The 20,047-nt window shown below is 39.5% G+C and overlaps 1 protein-coding gene across 5 annotated transcripts in view; it reads left to right on the top strand.

Moving 5' to 3' along the window:
• Positions 1 to 20,047, top strand: part of CARD14 (caspase recruitment domain family member 14) — a 160,442-nt gene that overhangs the window by 126,332 nt on the left and 14,063 nt on the right. For all 5 annotated transcript variants that reach the window (XM_073684112.1, XM_073684109.1, XM_073684111.1 and 2 more), the window contains 3 exons: positions 4,795 to 5,032; positions 9,861 to 9,924; positions 19,957 to 20,047. In XM_073684112.1, coding sequence (XP_073540213.1) covers positions 4,795 to 5,032; positions 9,861 to 9,924; positions 19,957 to 20,047 — 393 coding nt within the window. The remainder of the gene's footprint in view (positions 1 to 4,794; positions 5,033 to 9,860; positions 9,925 to 19,956) is intronic.

Raw genomic sequence — 20,047 nt, 5'->3', positions numbered from 1 at the left:
CTTTACTCTGCACGGCAGAGTCTGTTGATTATGATTTAGTTCATTTGTCCAGTAGTTATCTGTTTGAAACTGATCCAGTAAGCAAAAAACGGGTCCGTTTAAAATATAAGAAAAACAGATGGCTAGTTAACGGATCCATTTTCCATAGACTTTATTTTTTAAAAAAAAGGAATCAGTTTTTTTAACTGGACTAAAAAGCTGTGTCCACACAACCTTTTTGTCCTGCTAAGATAACTGATTGCTGCTGGGTCTGTTTTAAATGGATGCTTACTGGACATGTGAATTTAGCCTTAGGTGGGCACACATAATTGAGCCGTATGCACTCAGTATGCAGTTCTATGGTCGATTCGCTTTTGGAGAAAAATATCTTTGTAAAAAGTATGAAACTTGTCTACAAATATTGTCAATTATTCCTAAGTTTACTAAATAAAGGGAAACTGCTTTAATTGCTGCCTATTACTCATTTGGGAAATCAATGTATACATCTTTTACCATGCTTATAAATAATAATATTATCACAGCCTATGACATATTTCATCATGAGTCTATTTGCCAAATACGTTACAGTTTAAGGCAACGTGCCCACGATCAGGAAGAGCAGCATTTTGGACGCAGCGCATCTGCACTGCGTCAAAATCTCTGCATTCTACATAGAAGCACAGTGGATGGGATTTATAGAAATCCCATGTCCACTGTGCTTCTATTTAATGCTGCGTAAACTCACTGGCAGTGCGGATTTATGAACCGCAGCATGTCAACTTCTGTAGCGTCTCCCCTGCGGATTTTGACCAAATGAATGTCATTACATGCAGTGGATCCGTATGTACTCACAAACAAGTGCGGCAATTAGAATGCAGCGTTTTGGACGCAGCTAAAATATGCTGCATCCAATGTGCTGCTATTCCTGATCGTGGGTATGTCCATATAGTATCCATAATCTGCATGAGGGAGATTAATTATCATGCAGATTATGGATACTATATGGACATATCCATCCTCTATATTTAACCAAGATATGTTTGGATGGAAGAGACATTGTTATATTAATCAATTGGGTAGAATAATGAGAATTTATTACTGCATTAACGGAATTCTTGGACGCTGTATATTTATGTGGCCACCCTTCTTTTTGCATAAGATCACATTTTGAAAAATGACTAATGTGGTCCAAGGGATTTATTCCTTTTAATGTTTTTTCCTTTTAGACAAAAATTCCTTATTGGATCAGGGGATGTGATTTTATTAATGATAAAAGAGTTCACTCTTATAAATATAAGCTCACTTTTTCTCCATATCTATATATATTGGTAAAACAGATAATTCAATAATTGTACTAGGTCACTTTTTTATGCAACAGTCACTTTTTTCCACTCCACTTGCCTGTTTTCGTATACACTTTCGCATAGCACACAGGCACTTTATAATTCAGATATTTATATTAACAGCACTGGTATGTCTATTTATATATATATGCATACCATCATATTTATTTATATAATTATTGTTAGCACAGTCACTTTAATTCAAAAAAATATTTATTTAGTAAGTATACACAGTTGTTTTGTTATAAGCAATTAAACGCATAACACATTATCACAGTATCTGTATCTTTAATTCATTATGCACTTTATCAAGCACATCTATTAATAAAATGTTTATTCATATAATGATTTTTTTCACTTTTTGGATATACACCTTCCTTTAGCACACAGGCACTTTATAAAATAGATACGTATATTTATAGCACCGGTATGTCTATCTGTATATGTGCATACTGTGATATTTATTAATATAATTATTTTCAGCACTGTCACTTTAGTAAAATATTTATTTAGTAATTATACACAGTTGTTTTGTCATAATTAATCACGGTATTGGTATTCAATTATGCACATCTTTCATTTTTATCACTTGGCAAAACAGACATAGCTGTCTCCTCTCTTATGATTCTTTTCTTCTCATTCAGTTCCTAGGGTTTTGATTTGGATATCCCATTTATATAGTAACTAGGAACCTTATAGTAATTTATATTCATGCCTCACGAGTGGGTTACTTCTTATCTTCCCATTGAGATCTACCATAGCCACTTTCTAAGGACAGAATCTACGGAATGCCTGACCGGATTGAGTGCATGAGCAGCCTTCTCTATCCCTCGTGGCTTCCGAAAGTGCTCTTTCCTGACCGCATGCATTCCACCATGCGGGTCAGTGAGCGCTTCCACCGGAAGCCTTCTTTTCTGTAGGGGAGGAGCAGATGCGTCATGCGCCGACAAGGTCCGGGAGGTGCCACACCCCCTCTTCCTCTCTGTGCTAGGATTGGCCAGTATGCTATATAAAAAGACCGTCATCCCTCACCCTGACACGCCCCTGGAAGAAGCAAGCTTGCGAAACGCACGTCGGGGTGAATGGGACGGCTTCCTGCCTTAGATTATTGATCTTCAGTTACACTAATAGGTTTCCAGGTAAATACTATCTCTTCTACACTTCCCATACCATGGTTATACAGGTGGTCATGTATTGCATATGGGATCTTTATGTAGAGCCTGTTAGTAGCCAATTTTTGACCATACTGAAAATATAGATATAGATTATGGACAAATGAACTGTCAAGTAATCATCCATTCGAAACTGATCTGAAAACCAAAAAAATTATCCGTTTCAAATAAAAGAAAAACGGATGGCTATTTAAAAAAGCCATTTTCAATAGACTTAAGTGTTAAAAAAAAAAACGGATCCAGTTGAAATCAGTTTTTTTAGCCTGACAAAAAAGTTGTGTCTCCACAACTTTTTTGACCTGGAAAGATAACTGGATAGGTTTCAAACAGATGATTGCTGGACATGTGAATATAGGCTTACAGGGTTATTCCCATCTTTAGAAGTTATCCCCTATTCATTGGATAGTTGATACAGTGGTTTGCAAAAGTATTCACCCCCCTCTCCTTGGCTTTTTATCTATTTTGTTACATTACAACCTGTGTTTACATATTTTTGTAAACTGACTTGTGTGTGATGCATCAGCACTAAATAGTCTAAGTTAGTGAAGTGAGAAAAATATAGGCATAAATTAAATTTAAGGGATCAAATAACTAAAAATTGGCATGGGCATATGTATTCACCCCTTTTGCAATGAAGCCCCTAAAAATTTCTAGTGCAAGCAATTACCTTGATAACTCACATGCTTAGTGAAAGGAAGTCGACCTGTGTGCAATCTAAGTGTCATATGGTCTTTCAGTATATACACACCTTTTCTGAAAGGCCACAGAGGCTGCAACATCATTAATCAAGAAGTACCACTGACCAAACAACACCATGAAGGAGATCTCCAAACCAGTCAGGGACAAAGTTTTTGAGAAGTACAAATCAGGGTTGGGTTATAAAAAGTATCCCAATCTCTGATGATCCCCGGGAGCACCATCAAATCCATTATCATCAAATGGAAAGAACATGGTCCCACAACAAACCTGCCAAGAGAGGGTCACCCTCAAAGCCTCTCAGCCCGGGCAAGGAGGGCATTAATCAGAGAGGCAGCACAGAGACGAAAGGTAACTGTGAAGGAGCTGCAGAGTTTGCAAGCAGAGACTGGAGTATCTGTCCATTAGACCACAATAAGCCATAGACTCCATAGAGGTGGCTTTTATGAAAGAGTGGTCAGATAAAAGCCTTTACTTACACACAAAAATTGTCAGGCTTGTTTTGAGTTTGCCAAAAGACATGTGGGAAAGTCCCCAAATGTATGGATGAAGGTGCTGTTGTCAGATGAGACCTAAATTGAACTTTTTGGCCAACAAGGTAAACGCTATGTCTGGCGCCAAACCAACACAGCTCATCACTCCAAGAACACCATCCCCACAGTGAAACATGATGGTGGCAGCATCATGCTGTGAGGATGTTTTTCGGCAGCAGGGACATGGAAAATAGTCAGATTGAGGGGAAGATGGATGGTGCAAAAATAGAGGGATATTCTTGAGCAAAACCTGCTTCAGTCTGTCAGTGATTTGAGTCTGGGACAGCGGTTCACCTTCCAACAAGACAATCACTCAAAGCATACTGCTATAGCAACACTATAAGGGGTAACGTGTAAATGTTTTGGAGTGACCTAGTCAAAGCCCAGACCTTAATCCAATTGAAAAAGTTTTGCCTTGAGGAATTGGCAAAATCCCAGGGGCAAGATGTGTAAAGCTCCTAGAGACTTATCCAAAGGGACTTGCAGCTGTAATTGACACAAAAGGAGTCTCTACAAAGTACTGACTTTAGTGTGGTGAATAATTATACACACTGAAGTTTTCAGAAATGTTATCCTATTTATTGTTTGCTTCACAATAAAAAGAAAACCAAATAGTCACAATTGTAGGCATGTTGTTTGCATGAACTGATGCAAACCCTCAAACAAAACAGTCAAATTCCAGGTTATGAGGCAGCAAAACACGAAAAATGCCAAGGGGGTGAATACTTTTGCAAGACATTATAACTTGCCTCAGTCATCTGCTGATTAGCAAGTGATGACCTATCCTATAAATTGCTGATAATTTCTATAGCTGGAAATAACCCTTTAAGACTTAGAGTTTCCATGTTGCCATACACGTGGCATTGCTTTTAGGGAAGAACCACCCCTTAATACAGAGCCCTGCTTGGGCACCATGCAGTGCTTAAATTGCCAATAGCTCTCTAAACCAGAACTGTTCGGACACAAGCTGAACACCATACAGAGATGTTCACTTAACAAGATCAAGCTAGACATATCCTAATGTGTATCTTAAAATATATATTTACGGTAGTTCTTTTTTTCTGATTTCAGATTATCGAAAGCTGTTGAATAACATAGAGACTGGCTTATTAACTTCTGGCGACTCATTTTATGTCCATGTAAACCTTTCAATGCCTGCACGTGTTGAGGGTGGCCTGCAAGTAAAATGTGGAGAAATTTTACATATCACCAATACCATGTACAAAAATCGTTGCCAATGGTTTGCTCACAGAGTCAATGCTTACAATATGAAGGATGGAGAATCGGGGATTATTCCCAACTATCGTCAGTAAGTATACCCAGTGTTTTGCTTCATAAAAGAGATTATAACGTTTTGGGATCAATTTTTATTTTCCATTTTATAATAAAATATTGTTATGGCTCCCCTGCTGATGTGGATTCACTAAGCAGTAGGTCTAGTTGAGAAGCTTGAACCAGAGGAGTTGGTGCTGAAAAATACAGCTGAGTTGTATAAATCAGATGACACATGGAACAGCATAGCTGAATTAGCAGGTTAACATCTGCATCGGTGTGGAACAGCGGAGCTGAATATGCTGGAGAGCACATAGAACTGTGGAACTGGATATGCTGGATGAAACGTGGAACAATGGAGCTGGAAATCTGGGTGGCACGCAGTACATAGGAGCTGGATATGCAGTGAGTTATCTTGATACAGCTGAGTCGAGTTTGCAGACTGGCAACATGGAACAACAGAGCTGAGTATGCAGCAGGCAGGTACCTTGGTATAGCAGAGCCAAGTGTGGGAACTAGCACTTTGGAACATCAGAGCTATATATGCAGAGAGACACCATAATACAGAGCTGAGTTTGCAGTAGAGTAGAGAAAAGATTGTCAGAAGGCACAATTTTGAGGATGTGTACCAGAGTCCATCCATGTGGAAAAGCTGGGTTAGAGAAGTTGGTAGGAGTCCTGGCATGAGGTAGCTAGCATTCACTGAATTACCTGAATACTTAAGTGGAATGCAGCTGACTGAGTCTGCCTTAAAAGGTGAGTAAAATTAGAGGTGCGTACCAGGTTACCCGAGTAATGCAACATATACAAGAGCAAAGGAAACCGATGGCCAGGAAAGTAAAATGTGAAGCCCAGCTCGAGCCAGGACAGGTGAGTAACAATATGTATAGGGGCCTTCAAACTCTTCTACGACAAATGGTGTTGGGGAGGAAGGATCAGTCAACCTCCAGAGGTGTCTAGCACTGACTTTCCCTTCTCCCTATTGAGAACACATCCATTTTCTCGCAAACTGAGCATGCCTATGTATGGTGGTGAAGGGATAGTTGGGGAAAAAAAGAGATTGGTGGAAGGTTGATGGGCACCTTTAAGAGAATATTAAGCAGCCAGATATGGTACTTGTTCCAATTACTTATGTGATGTAATGCTGTGCTCAGTGTGAGGCATCATAGGATTGGTAGCATAGCTCGGTAAGGGGATAAAGGGATGTAATACCATGAAAAAAGATGTATAATAAAAATATACTACACTATTGAGCTATCTCTGTTAGAATCTGTTTCTTTGGGACCATCCGCCATTTTGTTGTGGTTTTCTGGCTGTTGGTCTTTTTCCCCTGGTGTTGGTTTTGACTAAGGTCAGGTGATTGTATCACCCTTTATTACCCAGCACCTGCCTCCTAGTCTTGCCGGACAACAGTGTTAATCCGCGAGAGTTCTGGCTAGGAGGTTTGGTAGTAGTACTCTCTGTGTTTAGTTTTGTGCAGTTCTTGGATCCTCTAGTTCTGCCCGCTGAGATTCCTGTATTCCCTTTTTCGTTTGTGCAGCTTCCTTTAGTTTCCTGCTAGGAGGTCACCTGTTTGTTTTTTCCTTAGTTCTTTCAGCGTCTCCTTTCCCTCTTCCTTTAGGTCTTCTTTTGAGTTTAGTCTAGGAAACGTCGGTGGGTCTATTCGCTAGGAATAGGTTGCCCACTCTACCATAGGGCTTCAGTCTAGTCCTAGTGAAGGGACAGCTTTTCCCTCTTCTGCCCTAATGTTGAGTTGCAGTTCCGTAACAATCTCTATGCCATGGGAAGAAAGTTTTGATAAAAATCTAAATGGAATCACAGAGTCCTGATCCAAATCTGTGCTTGAATTTAATCATATTTAATGTGGACTATATGAGCAAGAAAACAAACCCAAAAGGTGCTCTGTCTGCTTCTTTCTGACTGTTAAACCAATAATAGGACATGGCAGAGGATAATTGTATACATATCTTTGTTGCCTTCGACAGAGGTCTAATACTTTTCTTCAACTTCTTAATGGGAACCAGTCATCATGAAATGTAGTTTAATCCGCAGGCAGCATGTTATAGAGCGGAGTAGCCTGATTATATAGTTGTGTGAGAAAAGATTCACTATAACCTGGGTTTTAGTCATTTGAACCTTGGCTCTTTCTGGGATTTTTGGTCCAGTGAGTGGTCCTATCAGTGACTGACAACTATTTCTGTATGCGAACTTAAGAAAGAAAGCTGTCAGTCACTGATTGGACCGCCCACTGGACCAAAAATCCCAGAAACATCAAAGATTTGAATGATTAAAACCCAGTTTATACTGAATCTTTTCTCTCAAAACTATATATCAATCTACTCAGCTCCCCCTGCTCTATAACATTATACCTGCAGATTGGACTGCATTTTCATAGTGACAGGTTCCCTTTAATAAAATCTCAAGTGTCCAGTGGGTGGTCCTGAGCCGGCAAGTGCTTAGATTCACCTCTGTAAACTCTGTCCCTCACTCCCAGCTTCGTCTCAAGAGTTCATCACACTCTTCAACACTAAAATCTTGCGTTGTGCTCTCCTTGCTCTGGGAAATATTATTTGTGGAATACTGCCCATCCTTGTGCTGTATACATGGAAAATGGCACAGAGCAGGAAGTGTACAGCGCATCCGCTGTCCATGAATAGAATAAAAGTTTTGTTTAAAAGGAATAAAAGCGTATTCATAGGAACAAGCTTTTTACTCAGAGGAGTGTGTATCTTATTTTCTCCACAACAGCGTCAGATGAAAGCAATATTCCATGTAAAGAGGGGAGAATGGTAGCATCACTGCTTGTGTAGAATTAATACAGGTGTTTAATTCCTCCATCATGAAAAGCTGCGACATTTTGACACTTGCAGGGTTCTCTCTCAACTATACAGTATACCAGGCAGCATCTACTAGGAGATATGGCTAACAAAGCTATACCTGTTTTTTTGTTATGCCTTAATTTTAAAATTTAAGCTCATGTGTTCTCTCTAATCTTAACATCTCAACAGTTAATCAAAAGAAAAAAAAAAGATTATGGACTGATTCATCAAGCACTTTTTGCCAGTATTTACACCAGTCCAGGCCATAAAAGTGCATAAATTATTATCAAAATGTACTAGTACATTTCTTGCGGGAGCATGCTGCAGCTAAAAGATACACTAAAGTCATTGAGAGGCGCCAGCTTGTCAATGAATTTTGCGCATCTTCCTCCAGCGCACACTTCATGAAGACTGGTGCACAAAATGCCAGTCTTGATGAATCGGGGCCAAAGTTTTAAATGCTTTAAAAATTAAGATTCATAATAAAAAAAATGGCTTGTTTCCCTAAACTGTAATTCACAGGGTGCCTAGTATCCATTAATTGCAATAAATAAAGAGGAAAGCAATATTTCAAGTTCTAATACGCAAAATGGCTGCAAGAACTGGCTAACTATATATTGAAAAAGAAACAAAACAGACCCCATAATAGTTAATAGAAGTTGCATAGCGTGGGTTTGCCAGCACTCAGGGCAAGAAAAACATTGAGCCCCCAAAACCAGTAATAATGCCCTTTTAAAACAAATAATGTCGCCCTAGGTGCCAACCTAAAACAAATAATGTGTCTGAAAGTAGTTTTAGAAAGTATTTATGCCCCTTTAAAAGCAATGATGCCCGCTAAGTGTCCCCTCAAAAAGTAATAATGTCATCTCTCAAAAAACTAAAGTTTGCAGACATTTAATCCAAGAGGCTGAGTTCTCTTCTGTCGTGCATGCAGAGCAGGTGAACACAGGTGGAGCAATGCAAGTGTTGATTTGTTGGTCACAGGCCTACACCAACCTGCGGCCTACAGGATGGAGAGTGGTGGTGCCTTTGGTCCAAGCTCTACCAAGGATCTATCAGTATGGTTAAGTCTGGTCTCCAGTGTTAGTAATGCCACTGTAATTTACTCTTTTTTTATATTGAAATTTTGTGCTGCAAAGAAATGTTCCTGCCAAACAAACATCCTGCTATGCCACTTGTTAACGGGGACTTTCTGCTTTCATTAGCATCCTTTATGTAATGGATCCGTACTGCACATGAATTTTATTTCTGTGTTCCTTAAACTCATTCAGAGACGTCCAATTTTTCCACTTATGAGAAAAATGGACCGATTCTGATCAGACTCTGATCAGTTTTTGATCAGAGTGTGGTACGAGTTTTATCCTATTTTCTCATACGTGGAGAAATTAAAAAAATATTTTCTCTACCTTCTCCATTTTGACATTCTGTGAAAATCAAACCACACTTGGATGTCATCCGAGTACAATCCGATTTTTTTCATGGACCCATTGACTTGCATTGCCGATTTTGAACTTACCCTCGGATCAAAATCGGACATGTCTCTGATTTTCCACAGACCTCTCGGTCTATAAAAAATCACAGACAAGTGAATGGCCCCTTAGACTATCACAGGTACTAGTGCTATCCGTGAAAATCCTGGATAGCATTAATATGCAAAAAAATCTGACGTCTGAATGAGTCAATGGGGTGGAGCCTTAGATAGGTTCCAGATATTCGGCCATGCACAAATACTGTTCCTATCCTAAATAAATGGGTAAATGAGAAGTAATTCTTAAGTTATCAATTAACAACTACTGATAATGGGTGCGGCGTTTAACCCAGAGGAGCCATGGTGATCTGGATGGGCTATTGAGGATTTGTGGGGGAGTTAGACTTAAGTAGAAAGTCTGTATAGTAAGAGACAAAAACAACAAGTCGTCAATCCCTGTGCACCAAGGGTACTAAGACCTTTTAAGTTCTAAACTTGAACTGTTAAATTCTGTTTTAACAATAATGTTTCCCTAAATGTTGCTTGTTTAATTGATTAACTGCATTCTTATTTTGCAGAGCTCAGCAACAATTAATAACATCTATACAGCGCATGACTTGGCAAAATGGGTTGCAACGCATGGTGAGTAGTAAAAGAAATGACAAGTAATTGCATAGATTAGAGAGTAATTACGTAGAGCATACTTTATATATTTGGCACTATAAAAATAAAAATTATTATTATATATGTATTCTATGTATGTAACCCTTGACACATGTACAGCACCCTGGAATTAATGGTGTTTTAAAAAATAAGTAATAAATACCGCTTGAATACACCCATAGGGTTTGTTCACACTGGATGTATTTGCAGCAGATGTTTGTAATTTCCAGATGGAAAATCCTCTTTTTATTACAGTACCAGCATTATAGATGAGATTTTATGAAATGTGCAGAGAAAACCTAGGCGAAAATTAACAAGCGTTGCAGATTTAATATCTGCAGCATATCAATTTCTTATTTTCATTTCTGCATTGGAAATCACAGCGATACCCACTCAATTAAAGGGAGTCTGTTACCCCCATAATTCAGTTTAAACTAATCAGATGGTCATATATCGAACTTAGCCCCTATAAAAATCACGCCTGTTGATTAGTGCAGTAAATGTAACTAGTTCAGGATATCACAATTGAATTGCGGTAATTTATAGCTTTCCTTTACCCTGTACTGCACATGTTCTATCCTCTGTTCTGGTAGCCAATGAAAATATAACTGTGTAACTATACAAAAATTGTAACATTACACTGCCGAACTAATTATTTGTTGGGTAAGGTGGAAAAATAAAGCAGGGTTAGTGAAAAGTCTTTTATGGAGAAAACTGTAGTTCCTGGCAAGAAATGAATGCCTATAAGGAAGCATAGGAGTATAAATAAAAGAGAGAGCACTTTGTAGCCTACATTTTTGTCCTTGCTGTTGTAGAAATTAAATGGTTCAGTCTAAATTCCCACGATTAGTATTTGGTGCATTTTTTTGTATTCCTATTTTTGTATGCAAATAACACAGTAGATTACATTTCGACTAAGGGATAAGAGATTTCTGTAAATCTCATTTCCACTCTGCTGTTTTTTAATGCCATGGAAATTGACTCCCGGTGCATTGCTTATATCACCAGAATGTCAATTTGTCTTGCGGCAAATATTTCATTTGTGAATTTTACCCGTAGAACTAAATGAGATGTTGAAAATCTGCAGATGAAAACTGCATACGCATTTTTAGCGCATTTCTGCACCCGAAACACAGCAAAAATGCATATAATCTGCACATTATTTTATTGATAACGCTTTATGAAAGCAAGGTAACTCGCCAAACAAAGTTTCAAAAACAAATTAGCTTTCTTTAAAACATGATACACCAAAAAGAGACAAAAACTGCACCTGAAAAAATGCAATAAGAAAGCATTTAAAAAAACTCAATAAAAAACTTAAAAAAAAACATATGTAGCTAAAATCATTTAAATGGTTCACAAATGCTTCTGAAAAACTGCAGAAATAAAAATGCACCAAATGCATAATGTGGGAAGCCTAGAAGATTTTTGTTTTTCGATGGTTCTCAAAAAACACTCTTGGGCTCTGTTCCCAAGTTTCAGTTTCTACTGTATACTTGGTTACAAATCCGCAACTAATCTGGATGTATTACTTGCGGACTTCGTTAACTATTTGGCTATGGAGTTCACTCGACTCTATATTCTGAGCATTAAAGAGGGTGAAACCTGCACGCCTTCATTTTCATGCAAAGTTTTTTCCGCATTGTTTGACTGGATTTTGAAAAACCCATTTACTTGTACTATACTGTAATTTGCTGTGGATTTGCAGTGTGGAATCAACACTACAAATTTGAAATGTATGAACTTGACCTTAAAGAGGATCTTTCACCCCTTTTTTACATGCTAAACTGGTTACATAATTATGAAGTAGCTGAAGAGCTGAATAAAACATAGTTTTTACTTTTTAATTTCTCCTACCCTTTATGTAGATATTGACTTGCAAAGTTTAGATACTAATTTCTCTCTCAAACAAGGTAGCAATAACAGAGATTCTTTCCTGCAGGCGTTTACTTTTTCCCCTGCATGATGCTGCCCAATCATAAGCAAGCAGCATCAGGGAAAAGACAAGAAGAAAATGCCAGGTGGGAGAATCTGTCCACAGGACAATTATTAGTCATATACTCCACATATCTGGCCTTCATGGAAAAGTGGCAAGACGAAAGCCATTTTTGAAAGCAAGCCATTAGAAGTCCTGTTTGCAGATTGCAAAAAGACATGTAGAGGAAACAGCTAGTATTTGGAAGAAGGTGCTTTGGTCAGATGAGACTAAAGTAGAATTTTTTTGGGCTAAATGCAAAACGCTATGTGTGATGGAAAATTAACACTGCACATCAACCTGAAAACATTATCCCTGCCATCAAACATGGTGGTGGCAGCATCATGCTGTGGGTTGCTTTTCTTCAGCAGCGACAGGGAAACTAGTTAGAATTCATATGAAGATGGATGGATGGATAGGGAAATCCTGTAGGAAAACCTGTAAAAAGCTGCAAAAGACTTGATATTTGTAACGCTGGTGGGTGTGGACCAACTACGCCACGGCCCGGGCTTACACTGGAGGGGCGTAACTAAGTGACTACCAGGTATTCACTTGAGCCTCTGATGGTGAGAATAGGCATTGCCGCCGGTAGTCACCAAGTACCACTCCAGGACAGTCCCCGGGTCTGCAGCAGCTGACCAGAGGGTCAGAGGCACAGGTACAAGGTACAGGAAGGTGAAACAGAGGAGTATTCAGACAGTCCAAGGTCAAGGAAGGTGACAGGATGGGTAAACAAACCGGGTCAAAAATGGGAGAGTCAAAATACACACATGCATAAACGGGACACTAGAAGATGAACTGACTAGGAACTAACATTTTGTGAGGAATGGAGAGTGGAGTCACCTGATATATCACCTGCTAACAGGTGATAAGTTGGGGAAGCAAATCTCTGCAGGACAGGGTGGGTACAAATTTCCGCACCCCCTCCATAAGACAAGTCAGGGCGATGGTCAGGTAATTGATGGAGCAGAGCGAAACACATGGTGAGAAGGGTGGCACATAGAAGGCGTACGAGTGGCCGGCGTAACAGGTCTGGGGTGTAGGCTCACCTTCCGGCAAGACAACAACCCTAAACATGCTGCCAGAGCTACAATGGAATGGTTTAAATCAAAGCATATTCATGTGTTTGAATGGCCCTATGAAAATCCAGAGCTAAATCCCATTGACAATTTGTGGCAAGACTTAAAAATTACTGTTCACAGACGTTCTCCATTCAATCTCACTGAGCTAGAACTTGTTTGCAAAGAAGAAAGGCAAAAATGTCAGTCTCTAGATGTGCAAAGCTGGTAGAGACATTGCCCAAAAGACTTGCAGCAGTAATTGCAGCACGACATGGTCCTACTAAGTATAAATTCAGGGGAGCTGAACAATTTTCAGATTCACTCACATTCACACATCTCAACCATAATTTTCAGATTTACATTTTTTAAATATTTAGAAAATGATGTATCACTTTATTTAGACTTCATAAATACTTACTACTTAGTGTTGGTATATCACGTAAAATCCAAATAAGATACATTTACGTTTGTGGGTGTAACGAGAAAAAATGTTGAAAAGATCATGATATAAATACTTCTTCAAGGCACTGTGTGTGACTAAGCTTTACAAACTAATATCCCCACAAAAGAGATGAGAAGCAAAAAATAAAAACTACATAACTATGTTTTAATCAGCTCTTCAGCTATTTTACAATGATGTAGGCAGTTAAGTATGTAAAAAGTGGGGAAAGGTCCTCTCTAACCCCTTTACAACATATAACATATATTTACGTTGTACGCATTGTCTCTGCCTTTGACGTGGGCTCACACGCTGAGTATCTTTCCCCGCATATGGCGACTGATTTAATCAGCCATCTTGTGCCTTTAACAGCCGTGAATAGAGCGGTGCTCCGTCCGCGGCTGTTAACATATTAAATCTCTGACAGCGGGATTTAACAAAAGCCGACAGAGTATCAGTAAAAATGTCAGCTCAGGGCACAACAAATAAGCCCTGATACAGCCTCATATCCTGAAAAAAGAAAGTGCTATGAGTCTCAGAAATTGGCGACAAAAGCATAAAACAATTTTCATCCAAATTTCGAATATTTTTTCACCACTTAAATAATAAAAACTATATATGTTTGGTATCTGCATACTCATATTGTCCTGGAGAATCATATTGGCAGGTCAGTTTTACCATATATTGAACATGGTAAATATAAAACCCTATCTCATTGCACTTGGAATTTGTTTCTTGCTCTCCAGTACATTGAATGTAAAATGAATGATGTCTTTCAAAAGTACAACTCGTCCCGAAAAAACAAGACCTCATACAGCTATATTGATGGAAAAATAAAAAAGTGATGGCTTTTTGAAGAGGGGGAAACTAAATTTAACCTGTTTGCATAGTAGTAGTGTTGCCTCAAATTGAAAAGACCTGTGACATGGTTTGACCAGTTCTACACGGCCAAAGTCCCCCTTCACACTTCCTATCCGCAGCGTCACCGCTTATCATTACGGCTCTCACACTGCGCAGCGTGAGACCCGGTGACTGTGAACTGCGGTAACGTTACTGATGTCACCGCTCATCACAGCAGCCAGGTTCTCACGTAGTGCAGCGTGAGAACCGGCAGTGGCAGCTGTTCCAGTCTGTGGAGCTTTGTTCTTTGAACGGGGCTCCATACGCTGGATTAAGAAGACGGTGATCATCGTGGGACCTCCATTTGGACTACAATTGATCGGTATGGATTATTTATTTTTTTAAATAAATGGGCGAAGAGGGAAATTGTCGAGGGGTGATTTTTACAAATAAAGGACTTTTGTATGTGTGTGTTTATTTCTTTTGACTACAGTGTATGTAATAGGGGTGTCTGACAGACACCTCCATTACAAACCCCAGGGCTTGATGTTAGTGCCTGCTGCTTATAACAACCCCACAATCCCATTCCCCCGATTGACACCACACCAGGGCAATCGGGAACTGCCGAAGCTAAGCGCCAGAATTGGTGCATCTAATTGATGCGCCATTTCTGGGGCAGCTGAGGGCTGGTCTTATTAGCCTTCCCAGGCTATTAATATCAGCCCTCAACTGTCTGCTTAGCCTTTGCTGGTTATTAAAAATACAGGGGACCCCACAACATTTTTTTTAGGGTCCCCCCTTTTTAATAACCAGTAAAGGCTAAGCAGACAACTGTGAGCTGATATTAATGGGCTAGGAAGCTCCATGGTTATTGGGCCCATTCCAGCATAATAACCAGCTCACAGATGTCTGCTTTGCCTTAGCTAGTTATTAAAAATAATGGGGACCCCAAGCCATTTATTTCATTTTTGCATTTAATTTTTAGCTAAATATATGTACAGCAAACTACACACGCATGGCACTAATTATGTATCTCACGGATATCTATCTTCACCATAACTATCTATCTCTATCTTAGCACATCTAACACCTAAACATCTGTTATTTCTATTCTGCATTCTATTCCGATACGTGTCACATGAACGGCACACGGATGACACACTTTATGTCATCCGTGTGGGTGTGTGCGGGAATATTGACGTCCGTGCTGCCTGATAAAAACTGACATGTCCACGTGTGTGTCACACGGACACAGGTCTGCGTGAACACAGACAAGTGCACAGCCCCATAGATTTAAATGGGTCTGCGTATGTAAGTGTCTCCAGTACATGTGAAAACTGTCATCACACGTACTGGAGAAACTGACGTGTAAAACACAGCGAGTGAACTGTTGCCTGAATCTTCTGAATCTTAAGTTTCTTATGGCTTGAGGCAGCAAGAATTGTGCCAACACTGTTTTGTAACCATTAACCTTGTGCAGTCATGGAGAAACTGTAACCAGTATGATTTCCTACCTCAATCTGTAATAACCAGTTTGAAGTTAATCTTACTGTGTCTAGGACTGTCATCCTCAACCTGGGAGCAAAGTTTGGGGTCAAAGAACTACACCTTTCCTTTTGCCCACTTACAGATACTTTTATATGTGAAAATATATTTGTAAGAAAAAATAACAAAAGCTCTGATTTCTGATATTGCGAGTCTTAACATCCAAAAGACATGCATTTACATATAACAATAATCTTAAAATCTTTAGAGATCACTTTTTCCTCCTATTTCTACTGCTAGTGAATGGCAGATATCTGTTTACCGAAAGAGATGTAACAATGCCAAATGGTAATTTTAAGGTCATCATTAGTGATTGGCGAGCGTGCTCGGCCGTGCTCGGTACTCAATCGAGCATCCTGGTGCTCGAGATGCTCGGTACTCTATCGAGTATCTGGGTACTCAAGCGCCATGCTAAACCACTAAAGTCACTAAACATGTGGGGACTGACTGCCAATCACGGTAAAGCCATAGCCATGTTGGCTACTGGCATTACTGTGGCTGGCCAGCCTCATAGCGTCATTGGGTCTATATGAGACACGGTGACGCCATGTTCGGCACATTGTACTCGGAAATAGTGAAGGAACAGTGTGTTATAGCGTTATGGTATCTGTTGGTGCAACATTAAACCAACAGTCATTTCAAGGGCTAATTCAAATAGATTCTATTCTATAATAATACCGCTATTAGCTGTAATTAGTGTAGGGTTAGCTGCTGGAGTAGCAATAGTGTATTAGAGACATCTAGTCATGGATTATTACCTAACAGTCCATGGTGCCGCCACGCAAAATCAAAAGTCCTTTCAGGGCCAATTTAAATAGATTCTATTCCATAATAATACTGCCCTTAGCTGCAATTAGTGTAGGGTTAGCTGCTAGAGTAGAGATAGTGTATTTGAGGCGTTTAGGCAGGGTTCATTGCGTTACAGTTCTTGGAGCTGCTACGTTACCCCAACATTTCTTTTCAGGGATAATTCAAATACTGTAGATTCTATTTTATAATAAAACCATTCTTAGCTGCAATTAGTGTAGGGTTACCTGCTGAAGTAGGGATAGTATATTAGAGGCATATATTCAGGGATTATTGCCTTACAGTCCTTGGTGCTACCACGTACAAGCAAAAGTCCTTTCAGGGCCAAATAAAATAGATTTTATTCTATAATAATACTGCTCTTAGCTGCAATTAGTGTAGGGTTAGCTGCTGGAGAAGGGATAGCATATTAGAGGCAACTAGTCAGGAATTATTGCCTTACAGTCCTTGTTGGTGCTACATAAAAACAAAATTCCTTTTTAGGGTTAATTCCAATATATTCTATTCTCTAATAATACCGCTCTTAGCTGCAGTTAGTGTAGGACTAGCTGCTGAAGTAGTGGTAGTGTATTACAGGCATTTAAGCAGTGATTATTGCCTTACAGTCCTTGCTGCAGAAACCACAATTCCTTTAGAGGGCTACATCTATTCTATTCTATTCCCTATCAATACCGCTGTTATGTGCATTTAGTGTAGGGATAGGTGCTGGAGGAGGGATAGTTTTGGATTACAGGAGGAGGAGGACTAGAAAAAGAAGAAACTATGAACCAAATACCCTTTTTAGGGTGGGAAGGGGTGCATGGGAATACACCAGAAAAAAAGAAATACCTAACCCTTGGACTGGAAACTTCCCGTTTGTTGGTGCTCTGGGGATCAGTTTTCCACCTTCTCCCTCTGGCCACCCCACTGCCTCTTCCTGCCTGTTGCGGTGCTGCTGATCCCGCAACCTCTGCACTGCTGTCCTCGCTCTGCATGACACCTTGCCAGGTTGGATCAGTTACTTCATCGTTCACCACCTGAATTGTTGACCTAACAACATCACTTGTTGGCAACTGTGTCTCATCATCATCAACTGCTTGAGATACTAATTGCTATTGCACACTGTTGTCTTCTTCTGACCATGGGTGCTCAAATATTTGGGCATCACTACACACGATCTCCTCATGTCCCTCTTGAAATGTGCAGGGCGAGAGGCCTTACTAGGAGCACCTGTTCACACCTATTTCTTGTTTTGGAAGTGCCGGCCAGTTTTTTCTGTTTCTATGTATAAGCTTTGACTGAGCACTCCGCCTCTAAGCCACAGGTGATTTTAATTACAGCAGGATCTTATTATCCCACACACTAGCAAACATAGTCACTTAGAGAGGAGTTCACATTGATAAGGTCCTGGTATTTTTGAGAAATGACTTACCGTTGCTACCAGGTACACATGAATTTGGCCAATTTATGCGATAAGATTTCTCATTTATTTCTAGTTTTCTACAGCAGTAATGCTATTCAAATTTCATATATTTCATGTTTGCATACTTAACGTTACAGTGTCCTGCTTTGTTTGAAGGCCACTTGATGGCCTTCAAAAACTTTGGAGAGAGGATCGCATGACAGCTCTGTTGATATGGTGGAGGACAAAAAAATAATAAACCATGAACTGTATTCACTTTTTGGGGTGGGAAGGGGTGCATGGGAATACACCAGAAAAAAAGAACATTTGAATTGCCTTTATGTTTTGTTGCTGTCATCCAGTGAAGTTGAGAAGTCTTGGCTAATCCAGGCCTTGTTCATTTTGAGAACAGTCAGTCTGTCAGCATTTTCAGTTGACAGGCGGATGCGCCTATTAGTTACTATGCCCCCGGCGGCACTAAAAACCCACGAGATCAACTTAAGCAAAGAGGGAGCAGTGACTGCAGCCTACAAGCCTCAGATTTGCCTCAACTCTGTGTAAAATAAAAATAAAGATGCATTCATACAACGAGAGAAAGATCCAAATGCACCTCTTGTGTGAATAAATGGACAAAGGACATGTGGTGTTGTTTCACCAGGATGGGTTGGAGAAGTTTCTCCCACATGGTTCATGAATTTTCATTGGCATAGGTCTCCAAGGAGATAAAAAACATGAGGAACTGCCGCCCACCTTAGCTGGAGAAAAATGGGAGTCGGATGCCTAAAGGTCCTTGTTGTGCCAGTTGTACCCTGAGTAGTGGCCTTGAATTCGGGACTCAGTGTTGTTGGCCACAGAAGTCCCACTCCTTCTAAATGTAAATGTTTTCTGAGGCCATCTTCTACGTGTACTTCAAAGTGTATTGCAATCTTTCCTTTCAATTTTTGATAGTCCCACTCCTTACAAATGGGAAAAAACTTCAGAAATCTTTTGCACACAATTCATTTTTTTTTCCTGACTGAAATGGAAAACTGCTGCATTTTTTAAAGAAGAAGCATGTCAATTCTTTCAGCGTTTTTTCACCATTGAAAAAAACAAGAGAGCAAAAACGCAGCAAAAATGCTATGTGTGAACATAGCCTAAGGGGTGGAGGAGGCGATTTTTCTCTCTTTTTAATTTTGCTGTATATACAAGTCATTATACAGGAAATAATATTTTCTAACATTTTTCCTGTAAAATCTGTTTTATCTTCGGTTTGGTATGTTTTTTTGTTAGTCTGTTAAAGTGGAGTAATACTCTGACAACATTGCTCCCAGCACCGACCTGGGAGTCAGAAATGCGTCCAGACATTTTCCCCATGCTGTTCCTATTCCATTTGAGCACTTTTCCCATCCATTTCAGCAATTTTACTGCTCCCCCAGACCTCCTGGCAGGATATTTCGGAAAACAGATTGCGTTTTCCATTGACTTCCATTATACTCGTTACTCGAGTCGAGCACCCGAGCGGTCCGACGTGCTGAATTCAAGTAACGAGCACCAGAGCATTTTAGTGCTCGCTTATCACTTGTCATCATAAAAGATACAATCAATGACATATAAGCAAATTCTTGTTAATCATTCAATCACTGCATATGTTCACACTGGAAAAGGATGTATAGAAAAGCTTTGCTCAATCTAATGATTTTTTTAATATGATAATTGCCTAATGTAAGATGCTGTCAATTTGGATCTTTAGACCCACGGTTGGACAAAGAGCTGCAACTTTACTACAAAAAAGCACCCGCATTACACTTGTGTGAAAAAGGTCTAATACCCAAATAAGATATAGATCAATACTTGTGACATTTGATTTAAATATGAATTGAACCATTTACTTCTCTAGCTACGAAAACTTCTCTTTTTTTTTTAAATAGCCTTACTTTTTCCATAAGCCATTCATTTCTACTTTGATCTCTTTTTTCTCCAGCCTAAAAAGCATGTTCGAATCATCAGCACAGATCGTTGTAGTTCTCACTTACTCTGGACATCCCTAAACTGTGGCACGTGTAGATGTGAAG

Source organism: Phyllobates terribilis, unplaced genomic scaffold, assembly GCF_046119375.1.
Source record: "Phyllobates terribilis strain yellow unplaced genomic scaffold, ASM4611937v1 Scaffold_5__5_contigs__length_657084704, whole genome shotgun sequence".
NCBI classification, from domain to species: domain Eukaryota; kingdom Metazoa; phylum Chordata; class Amphibia; order Anura; family Dendrobatidae; genus Phyllobates; species Phyllobates terribilis.
Note: the sequence above shows the minus strand (reverse complement) of the source record. Positions and strands in the feature narration are given on the sequence as shown.